This window comes from Schistocerca piceifrons, chromosome 1 (assembly GCF_021461385.2).
Source record: "Schistocerca piceifrons isolate TAMUIC-IGC-003096 chromosome 1, iqSchPice1.1, whole genome shotgun sequence".
Taxonomy (NCBI): domain Eukaryota; kingdom Metazoa; phylum Arthropoda; class Insecta; order Orthoptera; family Acrididae; genus Schistocerca; species Schistocerca piceifrons.
Genome location: NC_060138.1, coordinates 812,277,780 through 812,300,336, shown reverse-complemented (window position 1 = coordinate 812,300,336; position 22,557 = coordinate 812,277,780). Strand labels below are relative to the sequence as shown.

Below are 22,557 nucleotides of genomic sequence, written 5' to 3'. Positions count from 1 at the left end.
AGTTTGGTCATAAGGAGTAGAATTTTGAGAGACCAGTTTTTAAATTTGGGTTCTCCTTTTCCATTAGGAATTATGCTTCTCTTATAGATCTTGTCATATATATTTTTGCCTTTATAATTTTTTCACCATTTTCACTAACAGAGATAACATTAGCCTGGTTAGGACTTTTCCTGCTGCAATCTTTGTCATCACTTAGGTAATATTCCACAGCAACAGTAAGCATATCATCTTGCAACGGAAGGCCACAGTAACAATCTGGGTATGCCCAAATAAGTTTCCCATTCTTTATTTTACGGGATTTTGAAATCAAATAATGTGAGGAAGTGGGTATGTATTTCTGTTTCTGCTGCTTAGAGTAGCTACCAGGTATCAGTGTCAGTAATTGTACCTTCTCAGTATAGGTGGCTGCTGAGGTAGCAGTATTTAAGTTTTGAAACCACACATCACATTTTGTGCACATATCACTACAAAGTGTACATGATATACTTCACAAAGTTTTGTAGATGTTTGCTTGTGTAAAACTTGTTTCAATTTCTTCCATTTTTCTTTTTACATACTGTTTTCTTCTTGTGCTTTTTACCTTTCCTGGACATTTAAGGGGGGATATAGTAGAGGCTATAGAAGAAATCCTATCATTCAACACATCTGCACTGTCTTCTTAAGTTTCACATTCATGTGATGGTGATCGTTCAGGTCGGTTGTCACTAAATTTCTTCTTGTATTGAGTGCAGCAATTCCTGCACAATGGATGTGATGCTAATACCTTTACTTGAGGACCGAAATATTTCTGCAATACCTCTGACAAATTTCCAACAACTGTGAAGTGTTTTTCACTTTTCTTGAACACCACCTTCATGTGTATTTTTTTCAGTCCACACACCTCACTCTTTCACTACTGTTTTTCCTCACTGACATTGTATCTAACAAAAAGTTCAAACCAAATACAAAACTCAATGCAGACTGGTTCATGTGCAAGTTTTCACTCATTTGTTACAAACAGAAGAGCACTGAAAAAGTGTTGCCAACATGCACATTTTACAGTAGAAATTCAGTGATGCGAAATATGCAGAATGTTGAAAAATTTATAACACTTTACACAGCAAAATATTGCCTACTGTGTTTGCACTGACTATTAACATATTAACCAAATAATATTTTGTGTAATTCTTAAAAGTTTTCGGATGAGGTTTTTCAAGTAAATAATTCATAAAAATACATTTTTTTTACATTTTTAGTAATAAATATTTACATAATACAGATAGCTGGAGTGGAGAAAATGCGGTTTAAAATTACATCAGCAGCAACTGGTAATATGACGGAAAAGATAGCGTTCTGTGACTTTCCAAATCAGAAAAAAAATTTAATGGAAAAATAACTTAAATTTCATATTTTCATCTTAGATTTGTTAAAGGAAGCCCAAAAGTGTGTGGGTGTCAACTAAATTTCAACACACTACAAGGGAGCTTTAACGCAAAACATCTGCTAGGCCTCCTGTACTTGTGGTTTATTATATATATCGAAAAGAATCATTCGATTTGGCATTTCTATATTTCTGACACTAATAAACATATACAATGTATTTTGTTTTTTTGATGCCTTTTCATATGTGATCAATATGGCCCCCCTTGAGAAGCACAGCATATGTCACTGCAGTATTCAAATTGTTCTTGTACTGCAGGGAGCTTATCTTAAGTTACAGCTTCCACAGTTGCTGTTATGAGACGTCTCAGTTCATTCATTGCTTCTGGTAATGGAGACACATTAACAGAGTCTTTTTATAAACCCCCACAAAGAAATAATCACACACAACCAGGTATTAAGTCTGAATCATTTGGTACAGTGTGACCAATAAATGATTCAGTAACCCTTTGATTTAAAAATTCCCGCACTTCCAGATGCCAGTGTGGCAGTGCCCCATCCTGTTGCTAAATGAAGTCTTTCAAGTCAGTCTCCAACTGTGGGAAAACAAAGTTACAAGCACACCGAGATATGTGCTTCCTGTAATATTCTCAGCAAAGAAATATGGATCATACACCTTTTCCCGTGAAACTGTACACAACACAATAAATTTTGGAGATTCCTTCTCATGTTGTACAACTTTACATTGTTGTTCCATACCCCATATTCTTACACTATGATGATCCACCTTTCCATTTAAATGGAATGTTGCTCACTAAATACTGAACACTAAGCGTGGAAGAAAACTGTCATCCTTCATCTTGCCAATAACAAAATTACAGATCTCCACACATTGTTGTTTGTAACCTCCACGAAGAGCTTGCGGTAGCCAAATTTTGTATGGTTTTATGTGTAAACATTGGTGTAGCACATGCCAGATGGACACTGGGGACATGTTGAGCTGTTGAGCTGCATGGCGACAGGATTCCTGTAGATTCCTAGTGAAAATATGGCAGATGCATTCGACGTCTGTGTCAGACACTCCGCGATGGCCCAGCGATTTGCCTTTACACAAACAATCTGTTTCTCGGAGCTGCTCATGCCATCATCTAATGCTCTGTGCTGCAGGAGGATCCACACCATACCTGGTATGAAAACCTTGCTGAACGTTATTACTGACCCGCACTGTGCAAAATGTAGAACACAAAACGCTTTCTGTCATCCCAACACCATTTTTACTAGAACTGAAGTGTGGCCATCACTGCTGCTACCTAGCGGGAACTTTTTTTTTTCCCCTGAGAAATTCTTGACCACAAGTTGACATGACCAGTGGAAGCACATGTTATCAAAGGAGGACTGATTAGGAACTGGCAGATTTGTTCCCAAAGTCACATTCATTAAGCTGCCAAACAATATTGTGTCTCTAAGTGGTGTCACATACTTTTTCAAGGTAAAAACCGCACTGACTTAAAGAATTAAGTCATCTAGGGTGGAAGTGCTTCATCTGATACTGCAATGGGAGCAGCACAGCAGATTTTGAATTTGAGGAACCACACAAAATGGCAGTGCACCATTTGCTATAGAGTCTTTCCATACAGTTGATAAGATCTAATCTGGTAACTGTTAGCAATGATCTGATTCTTGCATGATTTATACAAAGGATTTAATATTTCTCCTCTCCATGTTGGTCCATCAAACCTGTTCTTATTGAAACTAGATACGCATTTGTCTTTGTCTCCCGACAGATATCACAACACGCTATAATGAATCAGATCCAAGCCTGGGGCAGTTTCTCTTGCTGCAGACAGATATGATTCCATTTCTCACATGGAGTATGTATTGTTGTAAGTTTCCTCATATATGAGAAGGAACTTCACCTGATCTCTTCAGTTTTGTGGAATGCCATGAACTCAAGAGTTTGTCTGATTGATGGGGTGATATTAAAAAAGTGTTAAGCCATAGTTTGAGCCAAATCTCAAGATGAGTCCACAAAGAATCTATCCACAATGTGGCCGAAGAGGATGTGTATTGCCCTTGCCTGTAATTCTTCTTATTGGCTCTGAAACTTGCATGGTCAATGTGGATCGATAATTGGAATTCACTAATTCCTTCCAGAAGTTTCTCTTCCTTTATTTAACCACTTACCACACTTTCAATCTCACAGTCCTGAAGTTGCCAAGCTGATCTGCTGTTGGATTACATTTGAATTTCCACAAAGCTTCACACCTGGAACTGATTCTCAAGTTGTATTTTTTATTGCACACAGAGCAGGTTGTCTTCTGCGATGGTTGCCAGACTTTGATATCGATTTTTCAGCAGCTTGGTGGATCACACATGTAATATGATCCTCCATCTTCTGAACACTTTCTTTTTGTCTGAATTCTGGAGAAATGTCTAGTTTTATCAGAAATAGTCTGTTATTAACATGGAAGGTATTAACTATATTGTTGGTCTATTATATCTTTAACAACAGACACTGGTTGATTTTCTTTTTTACCCTTGATTGGCTTGAAAACTAAAATGTAGGTGAAACTACTCACAACACAAAGACACTTTCTTTTGTGTGTTTTCAAGATACATGTCTTCATCATCAGAAATATCTTCATATAACAATATGCACTGCATGGAAAGCACTGACAAACTTTATCCACTAAAACTCCTCAAAACAGTATCATTATTGCATAATGGTTCAAAGGAAAATAATTCACATCAAAATCAATAAAATTTTTGCAGTCAATTTCCTTGCATCCACGTCCTCTTCTCAAAATGTAGCTCACCAGTAACTGTACTTCTGGAAAAAACTAAGCATATGCTGACCATGAACACTGGTAGCATCATACTGGCAGCAATTCATGGATGAGGCTTCATCTTCTTACAAGAAAGAACATAATGTAAAGCTGACACAAAAGCTGAAGATCGGTTTGAACACCACAGTGTTTTCCTAGGCATTGTCCTATTGGAGTGCTATGCCCTTGACTTTTCCTGATCTTTGAAGTGACTTAGTCATTTTAATGTGGAATCAGAACCACAAAGCAATCAACCTTTTTGACATTAACATTGACAGAGGAGACTGAACTGATAAGTGACTGATAAAAACCTTACAACTGATCACAGATCAAACCCAAGCCCTTTGGATTTGTAGTCTGTCACTTCACTACAGAGCCACAGTGCCACAATTTACAAAACACATATTTCCCACAAGGAAATATTTCTGAAGTCATCTGACATGATATCTCCCACTTTTTTTCTATTTAATGACTTGAATTTTCCATCAGTGCTTGGCAGAACATGATAATAATATGAAAAAGAAATACTTCCTAATGTTCTGATAAGTAACATTTATTCACTCGTGAACCGGCTTTTGGTTCCTTAGGCCATCTTTACGAGACAACTGAATGTCACAAACAGTGATAAAATGATATTTGACTTACACAAATATTATTTACACAGAAGATATATCACTCATAAATAATTACATTAATTAAAAAAGGAAAAGTTTTTTGTGCAAGTACATTTACCAACTAATGAAAAAAATTAAGAATTTACTATTTCGGTCTATTATTTGTAACTAAACCTAAATTTAAAAGAGGGAAAAAGGAAATAAAGTTTGATTATTTAATACTAAATGACATTCTGTGTCATACATTTGTTAACTTCCAGTAGGTTCATTTTCAGCTTTTCTTTACAGAATGTAATACTGCATACTACATAAAATGACTGGTTTTTTGTTATTAGCCATTTGGTGAAAGTTAAGTCTTTCTTTCTTTCTTTCTTAATCTCCGGCTTCTCTCACATTCAGGTAACCTAATTGCAGCAGCTCTGCCTAACTGACCAATAGATACTTTCCCACAGTGCTTGCAAGTGATTTTATATGCACCACTCTGTACCAAGGTTTGCAATTTGGCTTTACTACTCAATAAAAATTTTGATATACTGTTGGTATTATAAAATGTACTTCTGTAGTTGTGAGAATTCTCCTTTTTACAGGGGTTATCTGAAATCTTGCCAGTATCTGGGATGATAATCAGATTTTGCAACTACTGAATGGTTCCTGTTGGCCAGCATACAGAAATGGTGTACTTTTACACATTTTTAGTATATTACCAATCAAAGCAGAGCTGTAGCCATAAATTAAAGCAATATTAGTATATTTAATATTATACCATTCTGTATGTAGGCCAATAGGAACCAATCAGTAGTTACGGAAACAGACGCATCACCCCGCATATGGGCAAATATCAGATAACCTCAGCAGAAAGTTGAAGTCTGGCAACTACAGACATGGATTTTATAATATCAACAGTGCACCATAATTTTTATTCTGTAATAAAGACATGCAGCTCTTGGCACAGAGTGGTTTACATAAAATCATATGCACAACTGTGGGAAAGTATATATTGGTCACTCAGGCAGATCTATGGCAATTAGGTTATCTGAACGCAAGAGAAGCTGGAGATTAAGAAAGATTCAACCTCTGCCTACAATCTAATAACAGACAACCACTAATATGATGCTGAATGTGAAGTATTACATTCTGTAACAAAAAATGGAAAGATGACCATGCTGGATGTACTGGAAATCAACAAACATAAGACAGAATGCCAATTTAGTATCAAATGATCAAACTCAATTTCTTTTTTCCCTCTCCTTCAAATTATATTTGTTACAAATCATAGAGTAAAATTTCAAAGTCCAAATTATTTTCCATCAGCTGTTAAATGTATCTCTACAAAAAAACTTTGTTTCCTTTTATACTGAATGTAATTATTTCTGTATGACAAAAAATATCTTTTTTGCATCTTCTGTGGAAATAATATCTTCGTAAGTCACACGTCATTTTATGTGTGTTTCAGACATACAGCTGTCACCTGAAGACAGCCTAAGAAGCCAAAAACCAGTTTGTGACTGAATAAATACAAATTTGGAGAACATTAGGATGTGTTCCCTTTTTTATATTATTTTTCTGTCTAGTTTCTGGTACATCAAACATATCTAATCAGCCTCTTTCCTGATTTTTTTTAGAATTTTTTCAGTTTTCAGTAGTGTTCTCTTATCCCATATTGCAATTTCAATTTCCTATCTCACTTTTTTTCACCTAGCATTTCGCTGAAGATCTGAGAAGTCTCACATAGTTCCTTCCACTACCAGACCCTGGGCTCCGATTCCCTTTCTTTCTTCTGACTATTTATTCCTGGTAACAAAACTTGAGAGATTCTTAAGCCTCTGTAATATGGTGGGTTCTCTTTGCCTTCTACTCTCTCTTGCCACTGATCTTCAATGAGATTCCTCTGCCTTGAGGTAAATGTTTCAACCTATTGAGAACGGGCTGACCTAACATACTCAAGGTGGTCTCGAATAAAGAGACCACTTGTACTCATATTACGTCACTTCCCCCCAATGTTTCACAATTAAAATGTCGAACTCATTAAGGAGATACAATATGATTTACTGATTATGCATAAAAATCAATTAAAATTCAGCATGTGCAAAGATACAGTTCCAAATGCCGTGCATTAAAAAAGTCCTGCACATTCATAAAACTGTGCAGATCAAGATCTCTCACTGTAGTATGGTCTCGAGAGCAGCACACATAACAAACAAAATAGTTTTTCTTTCTGTTTTTCCCAACCTCAGCAGGTGTAGATACTAATGCCTTTACTGACAAGAATATCCAATGTTTCAAATGTGTCAGCAATCTGTGGCATTTATGCCACATTGCAGAGTGTGTGTGTGTGTGGGGGAGGGGGGGGGGGGTGAACATTAACAAAACCGACACACTGCAGGGACAGATTCCTGACTACAAATAAAGGAAAAAAGGTCCTACAAATATGTGTCCGAAATGCATTATTACCACAGTAGATGACACTGATGAATGACAGTTCTCTGACCACTTGACACCTGTCCCTTGTGTGTCTCAGGCTGTGTGACTGACAGCATACTGCAAGCAAGAAAATGGTCCAGTATTCATGTCAGGAACAAGCCAAGATTGTGCCTGCGTACAGCCAAGCAGATGGAGGTGATTGAGAGTCAGCAAGGCTATACCAAAACAAGTACCCTTACAGACAGACACCAACCACGTCATATAACATTTCAAGCCCTTTTTAGTGTGTGCGCAACCATAGATCCTTTCAGACAGACGAACATGCAGGGATGCAGAGGATGGTGTGTACAACAGATTTGGAGAACCAGGTTCTACAGGATACTGAGACAAACCCTAGCACAAGCTCAGGCAAGTGGCCCCTCAACATGGTATACATGGTGTGACCCAAAGTACGATTACGTGTATCCTGCATGACAACCACTATTACTCCTATTAGCTGCAATCCCATGGAGGCCACACCAAACATCTGTTGTGATGTGGATATGATTCAGTTCTGTACTGTGTTTTGGAACAATTCGTTGTCATTGCATGCTTACTGTCCATTTTCGGACAAATGTTAATAGGATCTTTTCCCCTCCATTTCCAGTCAGGAATCCATGCCTGCAGTTTGTCAGTTTTATTAATGTTCACTCTGTACATATATTTTATATGTATAGAATTGTATTTGCCGATTCACTGCTGTCACCAAGTACGCTGATAGAGACACGGGTTACTCACTCCAGATGGTCATGACAAATGAACCCATAGTGTGGTATAGCTCTTACAATGAGCTGCTTTAAAGTTTGACTTATTAAAAATCAATTTAACAATCCTGAAGTCTTCGCCTAAGTTAATGCTTTATAATTACAGTTTCATTTATTAAAAATTAGATTACTCTTAGTCTTGGATCAGTCATCGGTTGGCCACTGTGACACGAACGTCCAAGTCAGTTATCAGTCACACCTGGTGATATGAACGACTCACTTTTGACAGAATGGGCAAGTTATTTCCATATAAGTAATATAAAAGATTATTTCGTTTCATGAAATGTTAATTTAACCTTACAAGACTAGGGCAAAAGGAAATGAAATAACGTTCATTACTCGCAGTGCTAGAAATAATGCTGTATGATTATAACTGTGATCCTAACACTAGTTTATGAACTTAATTTGACTCTCACACAGGACTGATTTTGTTACATCACCAGATGTGAGTCCTTATTTCACTTTGATAAATAAATAAGATGGCATTCCTCTTCTTAAAGTAATGACTTTGGACATTATTGCAGAAACAATAGTAGTAATACCAGCCGCCACACTAAATTTCACTGTTACAAATTGCAACTAGAAAGCGCAATCTAACGGAGAAGAATTCCAATGGAGACAACACGACAGCCTCAGAAGAGATAAGGGGGCTTCTTCTCAAACAAGCAATCAAATAGGAAGCACAAACTGCAGGATTTACTTCAACAGTTCATCCAACATAGTCCTCCATATGCAATTTCCAGTAAGGGACAACTTACTGTGTTAGCATTTATAGATGCAGAGTTATGTATATGTTGATCATTTTCAATAGCTGACATTGGGAAAACCACTTTGTGACATATGCTAGCACAGACAGTGTGTTTTTTATTCCCCACCCCCACTCTACCTGTTCTTTTAAATTTTCCATGAGGCTGATGTAAAGGGTATTTGATATATCCCTGGAAAACTTAAATGATAATGCACAAATGTAAAATTCTGGGAGCCGCATCCTAGATAATTAGTTATAGAGATGCAAATCTGTAGGAATGAAACACAAGAACAGAAGACAGTGGATGATAGAATAGTAGTAGTCCACATCATACGTAGCAGAGATGCTATGAGAATCTCTGGAGAGGAAAAAAAAGAAATACACTGAATGAAGACTTAAGCAATATTCTCTAAATTGTATTGACAAGTGCCACATATCTGTGATCCAATCATTATAAATTATGTATTGGAAGCAGACTTGCCTATTCCAATAGACATTAGTAACAAACTAAGCAGCAATTCCTTTAATAATTTACAACTATTTCCTGTTCTAATAAATTAACAGGACCAAGTCAGAGCGAAATAATGAGCAAAATTCCGGTCATTGGAACATGTGTGCTTCAATTCAAGCCACAATCCTATCCTTTCTCAACAGGTAGAAGCTGTGGCGTACATTTAAAGTTTACAGAATTTGTCTCCAAAGTGATTTGGAACTAATATATAGTAAAACACATTTCATAATTTATAGAATTCCCATATGAGGACACTTGAAGGATGGTCAGTAGCAAATACACTGAATGTATTAGGGAACTATTATGTGGGACTACTGATGTTAATTATGTTGATCCATTGTGGACATGGGACAGTCGCTGGTCAAATATTTAACATGAAATTCATCAAACAGTCGTGCAGTGCCTCCTTTGAAGACTTGAGAGCAACTATTATTGGAGTTGCAGTCAAGTTTTCAAAGGAAGCATGTGAGAATTCACGGCATCCAGAAACAAAGGGCCCCATTATGCCAATATCGATTATTTTTTGAGAGTTGCATACGCGAGGTGAAGACAGCATAATGAATTGCCGAAACTGGTCATGAAAATAAAATAACTTCTCAATTGCATGGCTGTTTGGAGAATTTCATTGCCAAAAACTGATGTTAACATTTCTTGCTCACACATATTTTTATTGGCTAAGCAGCTGTTAACAATTACATCGTTCCAAATAGCCCAAAGAACTTCCTAGGCTATGGCTATGTCAGTATGTAGTAGGAGTGTGCATCTCCTCTGGTTTCCTATTGAAGGGCTGGCACAGCTATCAGTTAAAAAGTTATGTGGGCTACTGAGAATGAAATAACTGTTAATCAATAAATAATATATGTGAACACTTACTGGTAATCTCAGTATTCAAATTTAGTGTTCTCACTGGTGCGCCATGCCATCAGCAGGACCAATGTAAACATATTATGGGAAATCCGCTCAGTCTCCGGTATATTAATAGCATGAGCTAAAATTGTTACTCCTACATATTATCACAGACATGTTTTGCAGTCAGCCTCATACATAATTAAAATCCATGATTCATCCAAAATGACGTATTTTCTTATTTGTGCACAAAGTTTCAAACTTTCACGCAAGACAGAAATTGGTTTGATACTAAAAAGAAATAACAGGTTCTACATATTGCTATTTCCTCAAAACTACTTATTGGATTTTGGAGATCGAAATGTAGTTGAATCCATTTCTTTTGGAAGAAATTACTACACTTCCAACTGAAAAATAAATAAATAAATAAATAAAATAAAAATGAAGTCGGGTGACGTTCTCAAATGAGTCTGTGATCAAGGAGTGAATTTCTATCATCAAGGAATGGAGCAATTGGTATAATGTTTTAGCAACTTACAGAAACTTAATGACTTTGTTGATAGTGTTGCATTTGCATCATTTGGAAGTGTAGTACAGCATTCAATAAAATTACCTGGCCTCCCATAATAACTTGTAACTTAATTTTTAAACTTTCCTCATACTGCCATTTCATACGTACATGGGCTGAAACAAACACTTTTCTTTCATCCAAATACATTTTGTGAATGCACCAGTTTTTAGTTTCTTTTCCCCGCAGATAACTGTGAGGCACACACAATTATTCTCTGTGTAACATATGAGGTGACACAATTGCTATTCTCAAAGCTTCTGACTCAGCCTCTGCTTCTTCACAGTTTGACACCATTACAACTGCTACACTTTTTGGCAGTTCAGACACCATCACAACTGCTAATACTTTAGTAGAAGCTATCAAATATGTACCTTATTACATTAAACACAGTACAGTAATTAATTCTGCTGATATTTGTGTACATAAAAAATGGCTAACTTACTTCCGCAAATTCACACTTTCCACCAACTTCAACAATCACACGTCCTGCTTTCACAGGTGTCACGTAATGATCTATTGGACCTTTCCCACCTCCCATTCGTTGTCCTTGACCCTGCAATGGATTAAAATGGTTATGCAAAATCCAAATGATAAGCCTAAAAATGTGCAAAAAAATGGGAAGAAGCCTAAAAACGTGCAAAAAATGGGAAGCATACCTTTTTCGTAACAGACTGCCATGGCGCATCAATCCTCCATATGGCAAACATTCTTGAATCATCCATCTTCCGCAGAATTCCTAGACGTATCATTTCAAAGTGACCCCATTTCAGACGGCCACCTCCTGTAGCCTAGCCACAAAATGAAGCACTGAAACAGGGCTTCCACAAGTAATAAAAGTCAGAAAGTAGTTTCAAATTTCAACTTATGAACTTTAAGAGACTTACTATAATCCCATACTGCCTATGAAGAAGTTCATTATGCACAAGTTCTGGACCCCGCATAAGAAGCAGCCGTTTCATCATTTTTGGTGGTCGAACACTTGGTGGATACTGAGGAACTTTATCCATGAACCGCAACCTTGCTCTTTCAGGAAACTCGATGTCTGGAAAAAAATAAAAACTGATACTGCTCAATGTTGTTGAAAAAGTACAACACAGAAAATTAAGATTTTTTCCTTATATAAAAATAAAAGGTCATACAGGTCAAGTATTTTGGCACTGTAAGCTGGGAGATCCTGAGTACGAGGTTCAGTTTCCTAATTTGAAATGTTTTATTTCTTTGTGTACACTAGCACTTGACCTACATAATTATACCATGAGTATTGTCTCTTATGTGCATCTATTGAATGTATATAACTTTGATGTGTGTATATAGACATTAGGGGAGAAAGAGAGGGGAGGTGGGGGCACATAGTCTACTACTACAAAATAGCACTAACAGTGCCACTGAGTGTTTTAAACATCTGGGCTGTGAGATAAGTTATGATTATGATGATCATATTGATGAAAAGCTGCACAAATTTAAAGCAATATGTGAAAAATAACAACATCTAGCCTAACTACAAAACCTGAAAAGATACAAAAATTAAATCTCACAAAACTGTGGCAATATCCTTGCTGAGAGTAAGATAAAAAAAAAAAAAACATTACGAATGATGACAAGGGCCACTGGGCTTAACATTATCTTTCAACTAGCTGATCATATTAACACTGGCACATGTAACTTTTACTGATTACGCAATACGCAGTCAACTTCCCACAGTTCAAGTGATAACGTTTTGGTATGAGATCAAGGAGAAGCTACTTCTGTTACAAATACACTCCTGGAAATTGAAATAAGAACACCGTGAATTCATTGTCCCAGGAAGGGGAAACTTTATTGACACATTCCTGGGGTCAGATACATCACATGATCACACTGACAGAACCACAGGCACGTAGACACAGGCAACAGAGCATGCACAATGTCGGCACTAGAACAGTGTATATCCACCTTTCGCAGCAATGCAGGCTGCTATTCTCCCATGGAGATGATCGTAGAGATGCTGGATGTAGTCCTGTGGAATGGCTTGCCATGCCATTTCCACCTGGCGCCTCAGTTGGACCAGCGTTCGTGCTGGACGTGCAGACCGCGTGAGACGACGCTTCATCCAGTCCCAAACATGCTCAATGGGGGACAGATCCGGAGATCTTGCTGGCCAGGGTAGTTGACTTACACCTTCTAGAGCATGTTGGGTGGCACGGGATACATGCGGACGTGCATTGTCCTGTTGGAACAGCAAGTTCCCTTGCCGGTCTAGGAATGGTAGAACGATGGGTTCGATGACGGTTTGGATGTACCGTGCACTATTCAGTGTCCCCTCGACGATCACCAGTGGTGCACGGCCAGTGTAGGAGATCGCTCCCCACACCATGATGCCGGGTGTTGGCCCTGTGTGCCTCGGTCGTATGCAGTCCTGATTGTGGCGCTCACCTGCACGGCGCCAAACACGCATACGACCATCATTGGCACCAAGGCAGAAGCGACTCTCATCGCTGAAGACGACACGTCTCCATTCGTCCCTCCATTCACGCCTGTCGCGACACCACTGGAGGCGGGCTGCACGATGTTGGGGCGTGAGCGGAAGACGGCCTAACGGTGTGCGGGACCGTAGCCCAGCTTCATGGAGACGGTTGCGAATGGTCCTCGCCGATACCCCAGGAGCAACAGCGTCCCTAATTTGCTGGGAAGTGGCGGTGCGGTCCCCTACGGCACTGCGTAGGATCCTACGGTCTTGGAGTGCATCCGTGCGTCGCTGCGGTCCGGTCCCAGGTCGACGGGCACGTGCACCTTCCGCCGACCACTGGCGACAACATCGATGTACTGTGGAGACCTCACGCCCCACGTGTTGAGCAATTCGGCGGTACGTCCACCCGGCCTCCCGCATGCCCACTATATGCCCTCGCTCAAAGTCCGTCAACTGCACATACGGTTCACGTCCACGCTGTCGCGGCATGCTACCAGTGTTAAAGACTGTGATGGAGCTCCGTATGCCACGGCAAACTGGCTGACACTGACGGCGGCGGTGCACAAATGCTGCGCAGCTAGCGCCATTCGACGGCCAACACCGCGGTTCCTGGTGTGTCCGCTGTGCCGTGCGTGTGATCATTGCTTGTACAGCCCTCTCGCAGTGTCCGGAGCAAGTATGGTGGGTCTGACACACCGGTGTCAATGTGTTCTTTTTTCCATTTCCAGGAGTGTATAACTGACAACCTTGCAAATCAGGGGTAACAATATATTGTCTTACCAGGTGGGATGGCTCTGGTAAGAGCTCGATTTCTATAAGCTACAGGAAGAAAAGATATTGTTAACAAGGGAACTCTTATTTTGCATATCACTGTATAATAACAATAACAATAATTATAATAATAATAACACATACCGAAAGAAAACTTTTAAGTAGCAGTCACATTAATAATGTTATAACATGGGCCTCTACCACCGTCACTAGTTCAGAAACTGACAAACACCTTCATAACAGAACATAAAGCTCAATGCATTACATCAGAGGTTTTAAGAGTAGTAGGTGAAGTAGCACTTCACCAATATTTTTATAAAAGTTTATTTATCTTACCACATATGCTGGTTTTTACTCCAAATGTATTTCCCTGTTTTGTTTGGTACTCCACAGAACTGTCTTGTAGCAGCAAGCGCATGATTTTACCCAGGCAAAGTGGCTTTCCCCTTTCCCACAGCTCAAGCTCATTGGTGCAACCACAGGCCAAGCATAGCTATATGGTTGCTACAGCAACCATGACATCACATGCTCGAGTTTGCCTGTGAAAGGGGCATGCAGTGAAGTAGATATGGAGCTTTTATTGTCGGCTACTCAGTTCAAAACAGCAGGCTATAAAGCAGTGGAGGTTGCATGCATGGAGCATGCTTCCATCTGAAGTGCATTTAGTGGTGTATGTTTCAAATATGAATTCTGCGTATAATCCAGGGTGTATCTTATTACAAACACCCTTTTCACATTCCATCAAGCCTTTTATTCCAAAACTTTGGATCACATTTTGATGGGAATGAATGAGAGGTTTTGTTTGCTTTGCCAATACCACAATGTCTGAAGAAAAGTGCATGTTTTCCTTCTTGTGCACTTGAAAACATGCAAAATTTCTTTGGGGTTGTATTCTCCAAGATACAACACTCAAGAAGCAAAACTCCCTATTCTGTTTCCCCACGAGACGTGCAGGAATATCCATTGGAAAGACATTAGAAATGCTTAATGAGAATAGGACATTTTTCAGATACTTATACTGTTCTCCTTTATTCTGTCCATCTCTTCTCTACAGCAACTGTGAAACGAAGCTTTTCTTGCCTCAAGCATAAAAACATACTTGAGTAAATGCAACTGCGGAAAAGAGACTTTCTTCTTAGAGAATATTTCAATTCAGAAAAAACTTCTAGCACAGTTAATAAAAACACAGCCATTCTAGGAAGATATCATCAACAATTTTGCAGCCTTAAAGGACCAAAGAATTGATTTGTTGCACAAGATCAATTATTAAGACAAGCTTGTGTAAATATAGGTATATTTTCCTTTCCTGCTGTCTCTTCACCTAACTTCTCAGCCATGAGCCATCACTGCATTACATGGTAGCCTACATTAACCAAAAAACCTGGTACTGCTGTCCTTAACCCTCAGTTGTTGCTCCCCAATAGCCAATGACAGTACACAACTCACTGTCGGACATCTGCAACATGCCCAGCCATTTTATCAACAAACTGTACCTTACAACCAACAGGCAACCCATAACTGCATTGTTCCTATTGCAGTGGAAGGTAATATGACTGCACTGAAGACGACAACATGATTTGTTGCTCCTGACTACGATCCATCACGGTAAACAGACAGATATCAAGAAACTGAAGTCTTCGGTAGGCTTGGAAAACAAGCCTTTGGCATGTTACAATACCTGCCAAGGATAATGAAGTAGTGCCCATATCATCTGTTTTTGCACTCCAGCTGATTTCACTGCTGATTTCAGAAGGCTGAGCAACAAGCCAAATATGTCACCACGAAGGAGATGCTCTGGGATGAACAATGTCTCTACTGAACATCATGTCAATCTCAACTTGAAAAACATAATATTTTCTATTGAACTATTATTTTCCTCAGTGAACTGTTGTTCCATGCATGCACACAACATGCAAGAAATCTATTCTGATTCCAAAAATATCCTCAAATCATCACAGTAGCCGTGCTTCTGGAGAGTGTGGAGCTGGGCTTCAAATTCTTCACAGAATAGTTTGTTGACTTTGTACAGCACAATATATATAAACTATGTAGAATATATAATCACCTCAGTAAGACAACTATATCAATAATCAGTAACATCAGGCTCCAATAAACACTTCAGCAATAGCATGCAAAAGAGAACAGAATTGTTCTTTTTAGCTGGCCGCATCTTTCATCCAAAACAAAAAAGTGATCACAAAAAGAAGTGCCTGAGAAAACCAGTCCGAGCCTGGGACAAGAACCAGAGGTAACCATCAGAACATTAATGGAGCTACTTCAGAGAACTGGCACAAAATAAGCAATTTACTGGTCACTTTACAGACTCCCATTTTCACAATATGCAAATGGCCCTTGATACTTAAGGCCTCTGAAGAAAATATGAAGCATGAAGACGCTACGCACTGTATGCTTTCCATTTTGTTTATCTTGTACTTTCTATAGACCAAACATAAAAAACCCAAAAGCACGTAAAATGTGATTTTATCAAGCAGTTCGTTTGGGCAGCTCTGTTTCCCATATCGCTATGACACCATGACACTACACTTGCATCTCAAACTTAACTTGCTAATATTATGTACCTTACTCTGCATTATACTATAACATTAATTGCCTTTTCCAGGTCTGTAATCTCAGGGATCAAACATTGCAGTGTGTAGATTATACTCAATAACAGAACAGTCACCGAGTTCAACTGCCTCCCTCCCCCTTCACCCCAGGGAGTATCCTTCAAGCTGAATGTCAAGGTAGTGGAAGATGTTCAATAACATGCACAATTATAAGCATTACTTATTTTTACTGTGCTGTAATGTGACTGGCTAATATGTAACAGGATTGGCACCTCAAACTTCAGCTCTCAGACATGCATTATTGTACAGCGATCAAAATAAAGGTTGCATATTGCTGAAACTTTAATTCTGAATGTTGTGACCTAGAACTTCATTACGATGTCAATACAATGATTTGTTTGTAATGTAATTCTAGTGGAAACAGCCCATGAGGGGGCAGTATGTGCAGTCTATGGCCACCATGCCACCTGTAAATATTGTAATATTGATACTGTGTTGATTCAGGATGGTCTGGACAACAATAACGTACAATCAGAAACTCCATATAAGTCACTCTGATGAAGCATGGAATGAGACATTTGGACATTGCAGCGAATGTCACTGTGAGTCAAAGTGATGTTTCTTGAATTTGGAACAAGTTTTTAGCAACAGGATTAGTTGAGGATCATCAAATAAGTAGCCAAGGAGAAATAAAACAGGCGTGCAGGACCAATATCTGTGTATAACAGCAGTACACAATAGTATATGTCTATGGCAGTAGTTGCAAGTAGTCACAGGAGTGCAGGTGTCAACAGAAAGTATACATAGTAAGCTTAATGAGCAGGGATTACATGCCAGGAGACCTCTCAAGGCTCCTGCACTAACGTGGCTCACATGAGCAAGAAACCACGTTTTTGGACTTGGCAGCAGTGGGACGACACTCTCTGATGAGACCCACATTAATACTGGTATTTGTGTTGGGAGGCAACGAGGACAATTTTTACATCCTAAATGTATCACAGACCGTGTCACCCTTATCAAGGTACATGTTTTGGGGTGGAGTCATGTATGGCTGCAGGACACCTCTTGTGCCAATACATAGGATGATGACTTCTGTAAAACATCAGAATGACACCCTTGCATGCATTGAGGCTCCATTTGCTGAACATACTCAAGTAGGAATCACACTGATAGACTACAATGCACACCCCCAACGTCACAATCTTGTGAGCACCTTCTAGTGGAGCGAAGAATCAGTCAAACAGAATGGCTTACATATCAACCAGTCAAATGGAATGACATCAGATATCAATTGCACAGAGAATGCACGGCCCATACTAAAACAAGCAACTGTCATTCGACCTGCTCCACCAGAAACCTTATAGGGCATCAAAGGGGCTGCTGTGAATGAATGGGACAATATCCAACAGGCTTATACTTATCTGGGCAACCTGGTAACGAGTATGCCTAACAATATTCAAAAGAGTCTACATTTATAAGGAAGGCCAATGGGTTCATAAAAAATGTGATATGCAAGATGACAGTGAGAAGAAACTGTAATATTTTCTGTAGAATCATTTGTATGGCTTCATTTTGTTTGTTTGCATTTATCAAGTGGAATTATGTTTATCTTCTTTATTTATTTATTTTTTTCTTACAGCTGCAGCTGACATGTCTAATAATGACAATAAAGCAATATGCAATACTTATTCTAACCCACCATAGTAGTGGCATGTGGAACTTAATTATTAAAACAGTTGGTACGGTGTTTGATATCCAGTTCTCTCCCTTTGTACTCCACAAATCACTATACAGAGCATACATAGTGTGCCAGTATATCAGGGAAATTGTAAGGAAACTGTTCTATGAACTGACAATCCACAAGTCATGTAGACAAGCTTAAATATTTATGGAGTAGTACCACCCAACCTCTATTATGTAGATCACATGTGAAAGAAATGAAGCTGAAATTAAAGTTCTGTAAACCTGTGCTGATTCAGGTGGCAGATACATTTTGAGGCAGCAATGTACACATCGGCAATGGTAGACCTTTAGGGAATATTGTGCACAAGCTGGGTATAACATTGCCCTCATGATTAGAATAAATGTTTAGATACTAGAGTCAATTAGCAAATAGAGCCAAGCAATACTAGTCATGTGTGACCTTACACAGACAAAGAGCACGTTTTTCAGATGCGAAGTAGCAGTTGCCTTAATTTCTCAGTAATAATTATTAGCATTCAACAGCCTTAATAGTTACTTGACACAATTCAACTACTCATTTCAATCAACAATGCTCTCATAAAGGAAATAATTATTACGGACAACAGCAGTGTGTGCCGCTTTGCTAAGGAGTTACATTGATATTGTATAGCAGGGGTTATGATTTCATGTTAGATACTATTAGTGCCGTGTGTTTCTTATGGTCCGAACTGATGCAGAAGCTTACTAGTCATTTGTCACTGATTACCTTGGAGGATTATATGATGTACACAACCAAGTTTCTGTATGCTTTTAGCTTGACTGTGGTACATATGGAGTTGGCCAAAGATCCTGCTGTTTGGACCAGGAACCTTTATATGTGATGGTGTTGCTGTGATAACGTATGGCAATCCATACATAGAGAGATCAGACTGAGAAATTTAGGTTGGCCATCCAAGAGATTGTTTTAATTACTTATAATTATCGTTCTTTCATTTCTTTCTGTGCACATGAGACTGGAGTGAGTGCTTTATATGTTTTAGATTGATATCCATATTGTAGAGCAGTGTTATCTGAATTTGTTAAATACAGGGGAAAATTTGGGAAAGGGGGGGGGGGGGGGGAGTAGCACTGGAAATAATAAGTCATAGTTCAGGAAAAGGAAAGTACAGGAGGGGTGTTCCTCATGCAGCTTTGTGGTTATGGGGAGATGTTATATCAGGTGGGGGTTTCAGATGATGTTTTCAGAGTGCTTCAGAACAGAACTAAAAGGGCTTTAGTGGGCTTGATTGAAGAATACATTGAGGAGAGGACTACTGTAGTTTCTGATGATTTTTCATCATATAAGGGTTTGTCAAACTGGGATATGATAATTCTGCTGTCAATCACAATGCTGAGTTTAAAGATTACAGTACTGGGGCATGTTCCAATGCAATAGAGGGGTTTTGGGGGCTTATTAAATCAGTTATAGAGATTGGGAAAAGGTGCTCTTCCACCCTGCAGTCATCCTTGGACAAATACTGCAGGTGAAAGATTGTCCCTTATGACTCTTGTGCAATTCGTTGTTTTCTGAGGGCAGTGGGGAAAACGGATAGGCCGAGGGTTGTGAACTGAGTAGGTCGGGTAGGGGCGGGGATGTTCATGATTTGGTTTGTGCGGGATGGGGCATGTTTTGGTGGCAGTTAGGGTAAGTTGAGGAATTATTTAGTTTTGTTTCCTGATGGCTCAGGTTTTTTGTTTTGAATGCAGTTAATTTTTCTGTATTTTGATTTGGGTATTGTGGTAAGCAGTGCAGTGGTTGTGGCAGAGAGAGAGAGAGAGAGAGAGAGAGAGAGAGAGAGAGAGAGAGAGAGAGAATCATGTAGGAAGCACCAGACACTGTGGCAGTGCACTGCACTTAAACTTAGAGAATGTACATTTTCATCATGGCAAACGAAAGAGGGCTGCTCTTTATTGAATGTGACTTACAGAAACTACTCAGAATGGGATGCAGCTTTAAATCAATTTAATTTAAATGGAAATACATACCACAGTTCACTATTCTGTTGAGTACATTGTGATAGTTATGTCTGTCCATTGCTTTTCGTTGTATGTTCTTTGTTAGTTCAAAGCATGTTTCTTCTCTCAAGCATGAGATTTAACCCTACATCCATAGAAAGAAATCCTCAAGTTCATAATATTGATAGGTCTGCCTCTGAACTAACACTTCAGAAGAATGAGTGTGTTAATACTACTGTGACAGGTGGCACTGTGAAATTTAGTAATCATGTTCAATGTTCATTTTATCCGCATATTGCCACAGAAATTGAGATGTTTTTCTTCTACTTCATTCATTCACATTATGTTCATTTAAAAGCTGAAAGAAGTTTCCTTCACACTGTTAGTTTTGGTCTGGGTATTAATAATGAGAAATGAATGACTTTATTAAAGCATAATATCGTTCCATTTAAATGCATGTACTAAAGCAAGGCATCAGATTTGGATTATCCCTTGTAGCTCTAACTTGCTCAGGTACCTTTGAAAAGGAAATGCTGGGAACATTCCTGTTTCATCCTTGTTTAATCCAATACGACTCACCATCAACAAGCCTTTAATCCCTAATTATGTTTCCAAAGTAACAGTTTAAATAAAGATTACCTTAGATGAAAGTGTGTATAAGCCATCAAATAAGCAAGAATTGAATAATTACTGAGCTGTGTAGTCCCACATCATTTCTTGCTTTCTTTAAAGTGTAACACAATAAACATAACATTTCTTGCCTCCCTCAACTGTTCTCTCATTTGTCCGAGACCCAAACAGATTCTCGTGGAAAATACATCATGGCACCATACATATTCAATGGCAAGAGCTTTTAAAGTCTTCATACGATAACAGAACATGTAACAGCTTTCTAATTCTCATGAACGCACAAAATGAAATTTACCAATTCACTCACAGCAGTCCCTTATCAAAATGAAAAGCTAAAGGTTCCTCTCTATGTCCACACACAAAAATGAGATGAAACCATTAAAACTGTGGTACAAGCTTCCACAAGTAAAAGCATAATTATGACCTGTGAACAGGAGGAACGAATGACTGTTACTCGGAGTTGATAGTCAAAAAATAAACAGTAACTCAACATCCGTTGTTAACAAAACAAGAGTGAATCTCTCTCTCACACGAAAGTAATTTTTACCAAATAATAGTGATTTGCACTTTATACCTATAGTTTGTGTGAATCACACACACTTTAACAGTTCGAGCAAAATAGGATGACATTTACGAAAGAAAAACTTAATTGGGGGTTGAGGGTACGATGAACGACATTCTCCTAACAACTTTAAAATGTCTCTCGCACATACAGCAACAGAGAAACAAAATCAATATCCTGCTTACCATCGTATTTTGGAGGTGGAGGAAAATGTTTCATGCCTGCTGTCTGTTCTGCGCAAATCTTTGAAAATGAGCCTGTTAAACAAAGGAAACTATTAAAACTGTTATATTCATTTAGGTTTCCCATTTGATAAATACAAATTACACCCAATAGGGTGTTACAGAAAAAAATGCACATACTGTTTAAAATTTTAACCAAGTTCGATCGCATCATTTTGCTTCTTCTATCGTTCGCAGAACATTAAATGTTATTTTTAATAACTGTTATATTAAACAATACACAACATTCTCTATACCACTACCACAATAACAACAACTTCATAGCACAAAACAAAACAGTGCTTAAACCCCAGAGCAGCCAACATACACACGATAAAAGGTGCAAAAATTTCACGCACGCCGAACGGAACGAAGCGTCATTTATCCTCAGGTAGGAAGTTGAAACACTGACATTGGTGAGGGGATGCTGCTGTTTGAGTGCTGTTATCCGCTAAGTTCTACATCAATATCTACACTCCGTAAATCAATTTATTTTTTCTTTATTGTATTTTGATTCCCCTAGAGGGGTGCGGGCTGGCAGCAGCGTAAAGGCCCGTCCACACGTTACGATCTGTCTGCGCAAATGTCTGCGCACATCACATCTGCGCAGACAGATCGTTGCGTGTGGACGGAAGATTTGTACCAACCTGAGGTGTGTGCAAACCTGGAAGTTGGAGTTGGAGGTTTGAGCGAAACCTCTCAAATCTGTGGGTTCAAACCACATCTGCGCAGACAAGTTGGAGCGTGTGGACAGGAGATCGCCGCAAATCTGGCGCGAAACAGCTGTTTGCTCAGTCTAGTGTTTGCGTGCACAGGGCATTAAATTGGCTGATACTCGTCAGTGTTCTCAAGAGTTTGTAAGTGAATTCATTGAAATGTGTAGAAACCACCCATGTTTGTGGAAGATTAAAAGTAAAGAATATAGTGACCGAGACAAAAAGACTGCAGCATACAATGCTCTAATTGAGTTATCCAAAGTTCAGA

The 22,557-nt window shown here is 38.8% G+C and overlaps 1 protein-coding gene across 1 annotated transcript in view; it reads right to left on the bottom strand.

Annotated features, from left to right (window-relative positions):
* Window positions 1–21,876, bottom strand: part of LOC124713997 (39S ribosomal protein L16, mitochondrial) — a 32,018-nt gene extending 10,142 nt beyond the window's left edge. The window contains exons 1-5 of the mRNA XM_047242987.1: window positions 21,715–21,876; window positions 21,538–21,609; window positions 11,583–11,740; window positions 11,355–11,486; window positions 11,141–11,251 (exon numbers count right to left, since the gene is read on the bottom strand). Of these exons, the coding sequence (XP_047098943.1) occupies window positions 11,141–11,251; window positions 11,355–11,486; window positions 11,583–11,740; window positions 21,538–21,609; window positions 21,715–21,748 (507 nt within the window). The 5' untranslated portion in view covers window positions 21,749–21,876. The remainder of the gene's footprint in view (window positions 1–11,140; window positions 11,252–11,354; window positions 11,487–11,582; window positions 11,741–21,537; window positions 21,610–21,714) is intronic.
* Between the last annotated feature and the right edge of the window lie 681 nt (window positions 21,877–22,557).